This window comes from Lutra lutra, chromosome 4, assembly GCF_902655055.1.
Source record: "Lutra lutra chromosome 4, mLutLut1.2, whole genome shotgun sequence".
Taxonomy (NCBI): Eukaryota; Metazoa; Chordata; class Mammalia; order Carnivora; family Mustelidae; genus Lutra; species Lutra lutra.
Window position 1 is genome coordinate 142,703,171 of NC_062281.1, and position 15,454 is coordinate 142,718,624.

The window sequence follows — 15,454 nt, forward strand, 5'->3', positions numbered from 1 at the left end:
TGACTACATGAAGCTAATGTTCTGCGATTCTGTGATTCCTTTTTCTGGAGGACCCAGCCAAGTGGGAGATTCCCTGGGTTTATCTAGTAAATTAAGCTTTTCAGATTCCTTAAAGCGGTTCTGTTTGCTTCTCTGTAACCACCTCTCACATCACTGAGCTGTGCGGCTCTTTGCTAAGAACATGTGAAACGTTCTAAGCTCGGGGACTCTTTGGACACGGATTCTGAAACTTCAGTTGACAGGCTGGCCAGGCAAAGTGGTTGGTTTCCTTTGTGGGGCATGGTAGGAGAGAAGAGAAAGATCTGCTTTTGATAGGTCAGAACTAACCACCAAATAATGGGGCCTACAGTCTAATCTAATCATGCTTTTGTTTATTCACTTCATATAAAAGTCTCTTACGAATGCATCTGAGCACAATATATAATAATAATACTATAACATACATTGTGAGAAACTTTTGAAAACAATAAGATGTCCACCTGAAATAATGCAGTGTTCATAGACATACAACCCATTGGTCATGCACATTTGTGCCATTTCTTTAACTGTGAGTTACAACGCTAAACTGAAAGCGTGGGATATATTTTACAGATGGAGACTGAAGCCAATAAGAGGCCTAACAAGTGTTATCAGAAGCTTCACATTTGCATAATTTACTACATCAGTTCACATTTTATTATAAAATTCACATTGTTTTATTGTTGTTGGGTTTTTTGTTTTTTGTAATTAATTGGAACATGACATTCCTGCTTTAAGGGCAGGCAGGAGGCTTTAGCTTTAAAGTCAGTAGTTTGGGAACACTCAGAAGAACCATCTGTGAGCGAATGTAGTGTTGCTGTTTAAACCAAAGCCACGACGATAGGAAAACCCAGTTAGGACCCAACTCATGCGAACACAGATTTGGATGGAACATGGGTGAAAACTACATCCCCTTGCCCCCTACCCCTATCAAACTATACAAAAGTAAAAGCTTAGTATAAACCATTTTAGTATCGAATGTGAGAATCCTATTTCCAAAACCGGTTCGCAAAGGGGTTGTGCAGTATGAGCAACTCAAGGAAGAGGGCCGACCATCTGAATAAAAGCCCACAGATGTCCTCACCAGGGAGGGGGTCGTATGTCTCTCTTAAGCGATGTTCAGGTTATATAATACACAATACAAAACGTTACAAGAAAGGTCGCAACTCTTAGGCAGAGTTTTCTACACAAATGTAACACCACCATTGGCAGGCAATGTTAGATATATAAATTAATAACTTACAAAACATTACATTATATACATGAAGTAATAAATATACTGTTATAAACAGAAATGGAGGTGTTAGCACAGAAGGCAGTGCAAGAGAAAGACGGCAGCGTCAAATTGGAAACGGTGTGTCACTGGGTAGAGAGCAATGGAGGGGAGGGGACAGGATGGGGGGCGCCGTACACAGCCCAGTGGCTCAGGGCTTCCGGACACAACATGGCGCACGGCCTCACTGAGGGGAATTTTACACAGACTGTTATTGGGAATGACACGACAAACCCTTCCTACCTCTTAGTTTGTTCACTTTTATTCTGTTTGCAGCACAAAAAGTGAAGTTCTAAGAGGAGAAAAAAATACTGCTCTAAGCGGGCAGACAGAGATAAGTTATACGAACAACTGTGAAGCTGGATGGGACCAGAGGGGAAGGAAGTAGAATGTGGTTAGAAGCGTATCCTTTCTATATGCAAAAGTAACTGTAGTAAAGTGAAAGATATTGCCCAAGAAAGAAGGAAGACCATTTTCTTTCCTTTCCTCCCCCAGAAAGAGTCAAAAAAGTTTATGTCAACTTTGAACGCTTATCTGTGTAGAAGTTGATACTAAACTCTAGGTATTCAACAGGCATTTTAAAGACGTGAAAATGTTTTACAAAAAAGGCACACAGGTTGGCAGACAAGGGGACAGGTGAGCAGATTTATAAATGAAGTTATTAATCAGTCAGTTCAGTCACTAGAGGGGACAGACTCCCAAAACTTAGTGCAGAAAAATCTCTCAGTTTTGTGTCTTCCATTTTCAAGCCATTTACTCAGGATCTGATCTTGGCCTTCAGTACCAGATAAAGCTTCAGTTCTCCACTAAGCTTGCATACAAGGCAAGTCAACCGTGGCATTTTCTGAACTGCTGTTTGCTTCATGGTCTCGCATTCTGGCTCCAAACTCAAGTAACTGGAAAGGCCACGTGGCCCTTGTCCTGTGCAGGCCTACGCCCCCATGATGGGCTGGCCCTACCATCCAGCTGGCATGCTTGTCAAAGGTGGAATGTTCATCTCCACACGGAGAAGGTGATTATGTGTCGATCGGGGACTTGTCTTCGGCCCCAGTGTCTCCATCAGTCTCTCCTAGCGAATCCCTATGGTCAGGGTCAATCACACAAAGTGTCTTTGTGCTGCTGAAATAATTATGACCCTCTCCCTCTTTGTCAGGGCCTTCGGAATCCTCCTCTTCAAGGGTCAGTTCAAACTGAAACTTCTCCATCAGACCCTGGCAGTCTCTGTTCTGCTCGTCCAGTGGTGGGGAGGGACTCTGGGGTATCATGCTCTGATACCAGTTCCTGTTATCTTCTAAAGTATCCAGAATGTCCTGGGCGTCAGGCTGCACCAGATCTGCCCAGGTCTCCCACAGTGGGTGTACGATGTAATCGATGAAACCAACCTAGAAAAAAGGAAGGTTACACATCGATTATTATGACAGACTCCTGAAAACCAAACAAGCTCTCCTGGTTTCTAGGTAAAGAAAGAGGCACAAAAAGTCAAGAGAGATCAAGAATGATAGATTCTTCTATTTGAGCATATATTATACAGTACACCCTATATATTGGGTGTACTATATACATTATTGCTTTTACGTCCGCAAAGTATTGTTACCCACACTTTACAAAGGAGGAAACTGGGACCCACTGAGATGAAGTTTCTTGTCAGAGATCACAGAGCCAGTAAGTGATAGAGCTGGGACTTCGACCCAGCTCCGTCTGGTTCCAAAGCCTGTGTTTGTCTCACTCTAACTGACTACTTTTCCTCTTCTGTGTGCCAGAGAAGAAGTCTGGATGTAACCCTGGCTGGGAATGACTTTGTCACCACTTGGATTCTGTGAGTCATTCTCCAAAGAAGGAAGCTCCAGGTCTAATGAGTTCTGACTCAAGATTCTTTCCCTGATAAATTTAAAATATGCCGCCACTCCAAAATGAGGAGAAGACAGCCCCTGACGACTCTGAAATTTCTCAAGTTCCGTGGAATGTTTTTGTTTGCAGATGACTTTGGTAAAACATCTGAAGATACTTCCAGCGCCTACACAAACAAACATCCCCTCTGTGGACACGTCTGCAATTGTCTTAGATCCACAGGGTATGGTCACTTCCATCAGGAGAAAGGAGGGAAAATAAAAACAATCAAGCAGTTCCTTTGCTAGTGTTCCTGGGAATAAATACAAGGCTTATGGCTCTGTGACAGTTTACACAGGGGCCATGCATCCTGCGTGAGCTCCTCTGTGGCCTTATGCTGACCTCCCCATTGTCGGACAAACAGGAAACACGGGGAGTGGGAGCAGGTTGTGAAAAAGAACAGGCACTAGTTGAATGAGGGACTGGAATTCCCCTGTCCTGGTCTGGGGGCTGGAGAGATGCTGGGTCCGGATTCGGAGGTAAATGAGCAAAAGCAATGTATATGCTTCCATGGGACATGATCCTGCTCTCTTTCCACACTAGGGGGAACTTTCCTCTTTTTTTTGAAGATTTTATTTATTTATCTGACTGAGAGACAGAGATCACAAGTAGGCAGAGAGGCAGGCAGAGAGAGAGGGGGAAGCAGGCTCCCCACCGAGCAGAGAGCCCGATGGCAGGGCTTGATCCCAGAACCCTGATATCATGATCTGAGCTGAAGACAGAGGCTTTAACCCACTGAGCCACCCAGGTGCCCCGGGAAACCTTTCCTTTAACAACATTCTGGTTTTTGCCAAGTCATTTAATATATCAAAATTCATATGTGACTCTTTTATATTTATATCTACCCACATCTGTATATTTGTATCTATTATCTATTTATCATCTATCTATCTATCTCTCATTACCTTTCACCTATCGACCTTTCTATCATCTCTCTTCTCCCTACTGATGCTTCCCTAGTCTTAACGTAACTCACACCAAAGTCAGGGACATCTCTGATCTGCAGATCAGAGATCTGCAGTGAATTTGACTGCAGATATTCTAATATTTCTCTTGCTTCCACCCACTCCCTTTTCCTTCTTCATGTGTATTTAATGGATTTTTGAGACTATTTTCAAGGTGTTTTCCAGGGACCTGAAAAAACAAGCTCAAGGCATTGGAGAAAATGGAATTGGCTGAACGCTGTGGAGTCATTTCCTTTCTTCATTTATTTTGCTTCTACTAAATTCTCAGCACTTTTTTGAATGGTAGCCTTTAGTTGCTTATTTGCTGGGCCCCGGGAGGAGAGAGCTCTACACATCCTAAGAGGACCTAGTCAAGGGCTTTATTGCCAGACAACTCAAACAATGCTTGCCAGAGCCCATCTGCGGAAAACACCAGAGTGTACTATGATGTCCTGGCAACAGGGAGACCTGCCTACAGTGATTGGAGAGTGAAGAGCTCTGGGCAGAGGGCAGCTGGGTCGATCAGGAGCTGGTAAAACGAACCAGCCTCTCCACCTGATGCACTGGGAAAGTAGCTGCTGCGTCCATCTCACAAAGCTGTGTAGGGGTTCAAATAGGACGAGGTCTGCGAAAGTGTGTGGAAAACCACACAGAACACCATATAAATATAAACCATCACAGTCAATAATAAATGGGAATTATTCTAGTTAATGAATTAACTAAATAATTGTTTGAATTAAGGTCTTGGGGGATTTGAATGGGCCCTGACAACTGAACGTTAGGATGCATTTTTATAGCATATTAGAATTTTAGAGGACTTTCACAGATTGTAAACTCATTTGACTGGGACTCTTTTAAACAAAGCAACAAAATAATAACTGCAAGGGAACTTTGCATCGATATCACAAGTATATGTAAGTTTGGGGGTAGCAGGTAGTGGGAAAAGAGGATAAAACAAAAAAAAGCACTCCTCATGCTTTTGTGCTAAAGACTTGGCACAGTGTGTAGACCCGTTCTTAATCAGGACTATCCAGCTCAGGCCATTTGTTGCCTTGAAAAAAAATAACATTTCAGCATGCCCTGAAGCCTTTGTAAGGATACTGATACTTTCTAGTATCAGCTAGAGGTATCTGAGGCCTTTCTGCATCCCTCTGCCTCCAGCATATTGTCCCCAGTCCTTGGCGCACAGGGAATTTGTAGCTTTGGACACAATCCAAAGATATCAGCATGTTCTCAGAGGTAGAGAAGCAACCTTGGATGGGGACACAGGATGGGGCATGGACTGTGAGGTAGAAGAGGTACAGGAATGGGATTCACTCTTGGCAGTGCACTTGATTATGGAGAGACAACAGACACAGGGCAGAGGAAGCAAGGATGAAGAGTTAAGCACCTGGATAAGGACAGGGATAAGAGAAATCTGGAGGGATGGGGAGGAGGAAACAGCTCTGAGTTCAGGCAGCTGGATTTGCTAAGGTCACAGATAGCTCTCTAAACTGCTAGAGAATACACAGACCGAACTTTGATGAGTTTCCGAGGACGGCTTTCCCTCTACCCTATGAAACTGAGAGTAATGGAGAAGGCAAATGAGTCACAAATAGAATGGAACTACAAATGGGTTGTTGCTTCCGTCTAACCTCAGGAGTTAGATCGAACCCCCCAGTTCTACAATCAGCAGAGCTCACAGAAACTTTGAAAATTTCGTATTAGATACCTGGGATTTTTCCACAGAAGCTGTATGCTTGTCACACATGGGGCTAATCTCCATTCCCCTCTCCCGCTCTTTGTCTCCCTGCTGGAAAAATTCCTCCATGATGCGGTCTGTCCACTGCCGATACAATTCCAGGGACTTGGTGGGGTTGCTCAGGTCTGCACAGTGTACCATGTTGCGAAGGACCTGGAATCATCAAGTTTTGAAAAATCCCATAAAATACAGTGTAAATACTACCAGAACATCTCCTGCCTCTTGTACTAGTACATTTGGTACCAAACCGGAGAATGTTTTAGTTGCATTATAATTGTGGTGTGTGCACCAAAAAATCCTATTACAGTGACGCTGGCCAGACTTGGTTATTTACCATTATAGGAGTCCTGAAAGGGAAAATCTGTGTCTTCTCAGATTGACAGTCATTGAATGTAAAAATTGGAAGGGACATTAGAGGTCAAATGCTGCCATCACTTCCCTTCCCCAGTTTGGAAAAAATGCAAAGAATTACTCAAAGTAGATGTCTTCATATTTTCCACTTGTGGAAAGAGACCAGCTGATGGCAGTTTATATAATCAAAACAGACCTAACAATCTTCAAGTCGATGGGATTTATATCTAAAAGCGAGCTTTTGGGACCCGCAGTCACGTTACCACTATTACAAGTGAATTTTGCCATTTATTTTTAGAACTCAGCCCAATTCAATAAATAGGGTTATGTTTTTCTTCATAAATTTGAGGATAAACTTGAATGTCCATTTTCCTTAGCCTGTTCTGAAAATAAGCCCAAGTTGTAATAATAACCAGATACGCGGCTAACTGAACCAATGTTTGTTTTTATTTTCCAACTGTTGGTTTAGTTTGGTTTGGCTTTGCGGTAAATCAAAGGCTTTCATCAAATACCTGTATACGATCCGTGTAGTTGTCCAGGAGAAGAACACCAGAACTTGTAACTTTCTTTGTTTCTACCATTGTCTTCAGGTCTGCCAGCAGGCTCATATGTTTGGACATATCAGTTGCTAACACCTAGGGTAAAAGGAAAATGAAACTCTCAGGAGACTTATCAGAGAGAACGGTGTTTCTCCTCCTGGGAAGGGAAAGGTAAGTGAAGGATGTAGAAAGGAAGTCTTACCATGTCGATAACCATTTTCCTGAGCGTCTGGCGCTGCTTCTTGGTGAGGTTCTGGAAGATGTCACAGTGCTCTTCCTGCAGCAGTTTGAAACCCACAGCAAGGTGATGGTTTTCCAACACAGATTCATCATTATACATCAAAGCGAGTTCTGAATCTAATAAACAAGGGAAAATGATGACTTAATAAGAAAGGGATACATAACTTTGGCATAACGTTGGCATAACTTCAGTGTGAAATCAGATCCAGTTCTCTCCAAATGATGTCAGGAACCAAGACCCACATGTCATTTCTCATCAGAGAAAGTTTCCCTTTTCAAGGGGAAGTAGTTCTTTCCCAAGCCAAACATGCTTGTCGTAGATATTAGTGCATAAGCTTTCTCTTTGACTAAAATTCATGGTATTTTAAAATCCTTTTTCTCCTTCTTCACTTCATATGAAGAATTTAACATTAGGTAAGTGCACTTCCGAGCAACCCTATTTTTATCTCAGTTTGTAATTTCCTTTATGTCTTCACACATTTTGTGCTTTAGAAAGGAATAAACTAAAAATGCCACTAAACTTTATTATATGTATTAGGACTTTCAAACCATTTCACTTTTTTATAGATTCCCCAGTCCTGTCCCTTTTGACTTTTTGATTTTTCAAAGATGATAATAGTGTCAGTGTGAAATTTTTGTTTTGTCCAAATAATTTAGCTCTTTGGAGTTTTCTACAAATATGGTGACAAAACACTAATAATTTTTTAGAATAATCTTGACATCAGAGTTTCTGTCCTCTGGCCCTATATGTCAGAAATAGCAATATCTGGAAACCTAAATGACAGCTTCCAGCCTGCCATTCACAGAAGAAGCACAGACATCTTTTGTTAGGCAGAGCCATGGTCCACACTGGACAATATGGTCAACAAATTCCGGAGGGAACATTTTTCTCTTAAGAAAGAATAATAGCCAAGTGACGGTGACAGGTTACTCATTGCAGATATTGTCACTCATATACCATTGCTTTAACTGTGTTCTTCGTGTTACATCCTCAGAACGCATGGCAGGATATATGAAGACACTTCAGCACTCCTGCCCCGTTCACCCTGCGATCAATCCCAGATCTGCAAACTAGATTTCTGTGTTCTAGTGCTATCGGTGGCTGCAGCAGAAAGACCATTTTTTTCTGTGTGAAGCTACTGGCCGGTATATGGATCGATTTGTGACATACACTATGCCCGCTGATACAATCCAATAGCCAAGTAGTTGCCCGAAGTTTATACTCTTTCGGTAGAAGAACAAGGTTAAAAAATCAATCTACCCCACATCTAGATCATGCAGATATTTTGACGATTATGTAGGATAGGGACTCTTTTATAGTAAGGAGCTCAAATATTTCTATAAAACCATCAGCACTTGGAATTAATGATGACCACAACTGGATAGCCAATATTCTCAGAAGAAAAAAGTACTGAGATTTTTAGCCTTTAGAAATAGTGCACTAACTGAGAAAATTCACGGACTTCATTAGCATGGATACTAAACATTTTCAGCACGACAAAATCGCTGAGTATAGCTTGGGATCCTAAGGCTGGACCAGCACCCAATGTCACTGGGGTCATCTTCCCTATTATAGACCAAGCATTCCAGTGCTTTCTTTGGAATCTTAATTCTCTCTGGAGATTCCATGCTCATTTGGGCCTCTTTCCTTAGTAGAGAGGGACACCAGTAGGTCACCATGTTCTGTGTGAGAGTCCTACATAACACTGAAAATCATTATCGTGTTAGCCCCAAGCCTTTCCTTGTCCTTACTGGATAATTCCACATCTGTTACTCTTTCCTCATGTATTTATTTTCCAACTGTTGAGTACTTTTTATGGCTTCCCTCTGACCCTTTCCAAGTTCTCCATGCTGCTAGCTCAAAAATAATGTTGCCAGACTGGACATATTATCCAGGAAAAGTCTGACCAGCCTGAGTGGAATGGAAGGATTACCTCATTATTACCCTTATTATCATCCATAATGAAAACATCGGGGGGGGGGGGAAGTGAAGCAATGAATCATACAGTTATCTAGTAGTGAACTTACTCGTGTTGATGAGAAACTGGTTGGAGACTCCAGGGTGATCAACGTCATGGATAGCAGCTGCAAAAATGGCGGCCAGAATTTCCAAATCGGTGAAGACAGCCTGTTGAGCAAAACGAGCACATTTAACTCCATGTCCAATTGGCCTATCACGTGTATTCAGCTTCACATTAAAGAACCCCATTTCAGGGGTGTCTGGGTGACTCAGTGGGTTAAAGCCTAGGCCTTCGGCTCAGGTCATGATCCCAGGGTCCTGGGATCGAACCCCGCATTGGGCTCTCTGCTCAGCAGAGAGCCTGCTTCCTCCTCTCTCTCTCTGCCTGCCTCTCTGCCTACTTGTGATCTCTGTCTGTGAAATAAATAAATAAAATCTTAAAAAAAAAAGTATCCCATTTCATTCTTGTTGGGAGAAGGACTGTTTGCTGATGTACATAATGTTTCAATGCACTAACTGAATGGGGATTCTATCCATCATCATAAGGTCTAACGTGAAAGGAATGATGGCGGAAGCCCATGACCACATCAAGCTTATGGGAAGGCATTAGCACCGTGCTCATGATGAGTGACCAGGTAGAGCCTGATGTTTGTTTCTTGGGTAAGTGGTGTGGCAGAACGGTGCTTATGTAACACAAGCACATACAAGTCAAAAAAGCAAGTCAGACTGGCTCTTCCCTGAGATATAACAACATTCATGTTTCCAGGCTGAGTAACTTAGAGAAGAAAGGCTAAATTCCAAACTCGTAAGACTGGCAATAAATTATTTTCCAAGGCTTTTAGCTTCAGAAATAATTTATTATGTAGGGTGGAGAGAAGCTTTCAGGTATTCATTCATTCATTCATTCATCCACTCCTCTAATTCCTACCCACTGAATGTTTACCATGGGCAAGATCTGAGAACATCCCTAAGAAGTGGAACTTGTGCCCCACTGCTCCAACTCCCTCATGCCATGCCGTGAAGCTCTTCTGCCTCCACTTGTCCACCAACACTTAAACCTAGTATTTGTGTAGGTGTATATTCCTTCTGACTAAAAGGACTTTCTCTGACTTTAATGTCTTTCTTCATCCTCTGTGATTACTTAAATCTTCTGATCCTTCAAATGCCAGGTTAGTGTCCACCTCTCCCGTGAAGGGTAACTGCTCAAGGACACGTTAAGCTCTCCCTCCTCTAAACACGTGTGGCCCCCGGTGGTCAATTTCTGGCTCCACGATAGGTATCCTATCAGTAACAGCAGGTAGTTGATGAACAGTGTTGGCCCACTCTATAATCCTTAGACAGAACATACAAATAACAGTTTCTCTCCTTCAGGGGATAAAACAGCCTCAGCTCCATCTCACTTTCCCATCTTCTTGGATTTCTTTTCTCAGGAAATACGGAGCCCAGACAACAGTGCTGTGGCCAGTTTAATCTTTCTTCACCTTCCCAATCTGGTGGAGCTGGATAGGGGTTGGCAAGCCCCCTTCTGAAGTGAGCGTACACATTTTGGAAGGACCTGACTCCTGCTGCTGTATGTCAAAGATATGGCTACTACTATCGGTGCATGGAAATGCATTAATCTACTAAGGAAGGAGTCACAGCCACCTTCTAGCAAGATGTCTAGCAAAACGGAACATGGTTTCCCTCTGCTTCAGCATTATTAATTCTAGATATTCAGTTACTTTTTCAACCCACAGAATCAGTTTTATGAATTCTTAGGAGAATAAGCCTATGGATGTTTATTCTCAATAGGAACCATACAGGATATCTTATATTTCTGTGCTATGCAACACAGTGTTTGGGGTGATATAGGCAATACAGATCAGTATATGCATACTGAAAATAAACTACATACTAGATGCTGAACTGGACACTTATTAGATACTGGAGACACAATGAAAAATAAAGCACCCTGGGGGCACCTGGGTGGCTTATTTGGTTAAGTGTCTGACTCTTGATTTCAGCTCAGGTCATGATCTCAGGATCCCGAGACTGAGCCCTGGGTCAGGCTCCGCACTCAGCGGGCAGTCTGCTTGAGATTCTTTCTCTCCTTCCCCCTCTGTCCCTTCCCCAGTTGTGCGCACACACACATACTCTCTCTCTCTCAAATAAACAAATCTTAAAAAAACAAAGCACCCTGTTAATTGCTTGATAATGAAACAATTTCGAATGTAAGAGACATATAGAGAGAGTTGCTCTGATATTCAAAAGCAGCCTAAGTAGAAATGTCATTCATTTTTATTAGCAACCCAATGGATGGATGCCACGCATCATAAAGAACTGGTTCAAACACATGCCATTATTTCTGTAAATACAATACATGTGGTACATAGCACTTTTTAGAAGAAGATGGGCAGGTATGCAAAACAGATCATAACTACTCACATCTAATGCTGGCGTAGAAAGGAGAACATGGGTTGACTGGGCTACATCAGCAGCGTGTAGGCTGTTATGATATGCCACATCAGAATGGTAATGGTCTTCTAAAGTCATCATGTAGGTTACAAATGTATCAGATGAGATTTTGAATGTCTTGAGGAGATCTCTTTCCTGTGCAGTAAAATGGATTAGAAAATAAATAAGTGATGTCCAAAAATGAGGAAAAAGTCAAATCAGGAAAATAAACTGGGATGGGAAAAAAAAATCATAAAGAGCCATCAAATTCAATAGGAAGTCTCTCTCCTTTTTACTCACCTGGAATATGGCATACATGATGCAGGTGAGGGGCCTGTTGTGGGAATAGCCAGCCACATTGAAGATGTTAAGGCCCCATTTGTTCAGGTCTTCCAGCTCCTGTCACCAAAATTAGAGGAATTTAGGAACAAGGCCAGTTTTGTTAGCATGTCTCATTATTTTTATTGAGTTTTGGAGAATGGTTAGCTAAGTCATTGGAGTGTCTATATAGAGTGTTCTAGTTGCATGAAAATTTGAATATGGAATGGCCTAGGAGGTTGGGGGTCCTCTTCATTTTCATTGTAAGTTTCTGTATATTTTGTCAGAAAAGGGAGAGTGTGTGTCTAATACATAGATCTAGTTGCTGACCTTTATAAGCTACACATCAGTCTTCAACCAAGTTGCTTTCCAAGATAGCTCAAGTGGCTGGGGGTCCCTCCACCTTCATTTCCCTGACTCTCCTCTTCCCTGATCACTGGCCCATTAGTAACAGCTAGAAAACCATCTTGGGGGGACTCTTTTGCCCTTTGGTTATGATCACAAAGGGCCAGGTCGGGGAAACTCAGTTGCTAGAATGTGTGGAAGTCAACCCTAATTTAGTGTAAAAGGTCATGAAGAATACCAGCCGTGGATTATTCTATCTTAGAGCTCTTGGGCCACAGATAGACCTGGGAGAAACATTATCCAGTCCTGTGCTCTAGGATTATTCCAGGATTATCTGATTAAAGGAATAATTTATTCCATTCTGAATTCTTGCCCGGAACAAGGGATCTAGGCTCTCTCCAGAGGCCTGCCCCTTGCTCTAATGGCATCTCTCAGAAAGCCTCACTGAATGTCCAAATTTCGCTCACAGCGAGCTCATTTCCTATTGACACAAGGCTGCGGGGACTTCAGTGGTCACCTTAGGTGGCCCCCTAGGGGACGTGTGAATTTTTTCTGTGCCTCCCTCCACTGGTGGGGTTTGGGCTGTGAGTCAGTGCTGTCAACCTCTCTCCTTTCTTCTCTAGCTCTGCCAGTCAGTGCAGATTTTCCAACTAGTCCTTGGCATCTAGTCCCGGATCTGTTCTCTATGGCAATTCATTCCTGTCTCCTGGCCGCCCGGGGTGACTTCTCCCAGTGGGCCTTCGGTAGGAATCTCATTCTCAAGGAACTCCCATTTACAAATCCAACTCCGAATAAAAAAATACAGGTCTTTTGTTGTAGGAAAAGGGTCTCGAATTTGGTGCCCAGCAATGGACAAAGGGGCCACCCCAACCCTTCTCACCATATACTCTAGTCGTAAAGCTACAGTGATCGCTGCTATTTTCTAGCAGATCGTGTCAGGCAGCCGCCTGCCATAGAGCAGAGAGCTGCGTGCACACGCCCCCAGCTCAGACATACCTTGGCCAGATGATCTTCATTTTCCGTGTTGACGCCAAAGCGTGAGATGCTTGTATTGTTCAAGCTCGAACTATGCATCAGTTTTTTCACGCCGCTTATCTGGGTCATGAGCTGTTGCTTTTTCTTCTTCTCTCGATCCTTCTGGGTGGGAGATGGAATCTCCACATCATTCTGCTTGTCTACAACAAGCGGAGACATTTTTCAGCCCCCGAGTGCCAATGAGAACCCACTGCAGTGTCCAAAACTATATCTAATGTCCTTTAATGGATTTTACGTCTGATAAAGGACTGTCCTACATCGTCTCACTTGACCTCCGGGACGATCCCGTGAGGTGGATGGGAGAAATGGGACAATTTTTTTCACTTCACTTTACTGCTAAACAACCTGAGGCCCAAAGGACTGAAATAAGTCGTCCAAGCGGGACAGGTAGGACTCAAACCTCCACCTTCTACCTGTTGTGTAATTTAGAATTATGCTTCTATATTTTCCAGGCAGGGCAATGATATGTATATGTAGATTTCTTTACTTGAATAACTTTTATGTCTGTGTAATAGAAAAGGTTCGTGCAGCCAGGCCCAGGTTAATAAAAAAAAAGGCTTTATGTTCTGCTTTTTTAAAAAAATCATACATTTTTATATTTGTATTTTTTTAATTAAAAAAAAATCCCAACAACTTTAACTGGTTATAACTTGTCATTCAGTTTAGATGAGCAGTCTGTACATTAGAGAAATAAATGGTTTACAATCTTCAAATAACGACGTTAAGCCTTGGCTTATTACCACCATTTGAGGTTCAGAGGAAAAGTATATCAGTTTTACTTCATGCTTTATTTTTATTCATTCTACTAATTAATAATAAACAGTGCCTCTCGTTTGTCACAGGCATTAAATTTATTAAAATATTTATGCTTATTAAATATGTATGCTTATGTCATTTCATCATTTAAAAAATTCTGCTACAGGGGTGGCTGGGTGCCTCAGTCGGTTAAGCGACTGCCTTCGGCTCAGGTCATGATCCCAGGGTTCTGGGATCGAGCCTCACATCGGGCTCCCTGCTCAGCGGCGGACAGCCTGCTTCTCCCTCTCGTCTGCCTGCCACTCTGCCTACTTGTGCTCTCTCTCTCTCTGACAAATAAATAAAATCTTTAAAGAAAAAAAAACCTCTGCTACAACAAGGTAACAGCAGAGCTACGATTAGCGACGAAAACATCTATCTTCTCGTAGAAGCTCTTCCTTCTGTATCAGGCTATTAAAAGTATCAGTAGCCAAATATCCCATTTCATTTCACAGGGGCCTTTATCCTGAGTCCCTCTGAAAAGTGCATTAACTTTTTCCAGCCACAGGGATGCCTGTGAATTCCTGGAGGCAATCACTTACTAAACTGCTTTAACAGCTACCTCACTAACTAAATCACACCCTGTGGCTGAAAGAGTTAATGCAGTTCTCGAAGTTCCTATGTATATCTCTGCTTGTTAGAGTAAAAAAATAGGACAAAGACGACTTCTCTATTAGAAAATGACATGTTTCCAGATGGCATGCTGGGACCTCGACTATTTTCTTTCCACTCTTGCAAGATGACGGCACAGGTCTCATGTTTTCCCCAGAGACCTCCATCACAGAGACCTCCGTCTGCTCCTAGGTCCCTGTGGACAACGCATCAAAGCCAAACAAACACAGGGAGATCGGAGCAGGGGACTGGACACCTCAGCACCTGGAGCAAGGCTAGTCTCTATCCCTAGCATCCCTGTGTTCTCTGTAGGCACCCACAAGCTCTGAGCCTCATCAGTCTATGACTTTTGCCTAGGGAGGAATCTTAGTGGTCATTTCAATTGGTTTAGGGGTTTCCAACCTGCTTCAGCATCAGAAGCACCCAGGGAACTTTAGAAAAAGACAGATTGATGAGCCCTACCCAGTCGTACTGAATCAGTACGTTTTGGAAACCTTCCTAAATGTCTCTGATGATCAGAGCCAGGTTTGGGAACCAATAATAATCCCACACTCTCACTTTTCGGATGAAGTCAGCAATTTGTCCAAGCTCAAAGGGCAATTTATTCAACAGATATTTATTTTGCAATTACTCAGCTCCAGACACAGTGACTTAATAGCAGAGAAACCAAGCCTTGAGGTTCCTGTTAAAAATTTCTTTCTGGTCTCACAATCTCTGGCAAAAAACACTATATATTATATTGTTTCTGACATTACTTTTCCCTCTGTCGCTTCACTTGGAATAATTGTAATTTTCTGCTAAAACGAAAGGTCACAGTAGCCCTTGTCTTTCCTGACTCTGTTCTTTACCATTCCTCACGTCTGGTTATCTAAGAGGCTGTCAGATTCCCCTAGGCCACTGTAGATAGAGAAACCTCTAGTGGGCCTACCAGCTTTCCTCCGTGTTAACTACGATTCTTTGCAA

General features: G+C 42.6%; 1 protein-coding gene across 3 annotated transcripts in view; it reads right to left on the reverse strand.

The window, feature by feature from the left end:
* Positions 1–349: 349 nt before the first annotated feature.
* Positions 350–15,454, reverse strand: part of PDE4B (phosphodiesterase 4B) — a 449,115-nt gene continuing 434,010 nt past the window's right edge. For all 3 annotated transcript variants that reach the window (XM_047725771.1, XM_047725773.1, XM_047725774.1), the window contains 8 exons: positions 13,046–13,224; positions 11,687–11,785; positions 11,378–11,542; positions 9,022–9,121; positions 6,956–7,110; positions 6,727–6,849; positions 5,834–6,016; positions 350–2,673 (listed from right to left, as the gene is read on the reverse strand). In XM_047725771.1, coding sequence (XP_047581727.1) covers positions 2,308–2,673; positions 5,834–6,016; positions 6,727–6,849; positions 6,956–7,110; positions 9,022–9,121; positions 11,378–11,542; positions 11,687–11,785; positions 13,046–13,224 — 1,370 coding nt within the window. In that variant the 3' untranslated portion in view covers positions 350–2,307. The remainder of the gene's footprint in view (positions 2,674–5,833; positions 6,017–6,726; positions 6,850–6,955; positions 7,111–9,021; positions 9,122–11,377; positions 11,543–11,686; positions 11,786–13,045; positions 13,225–15,454) is intronic.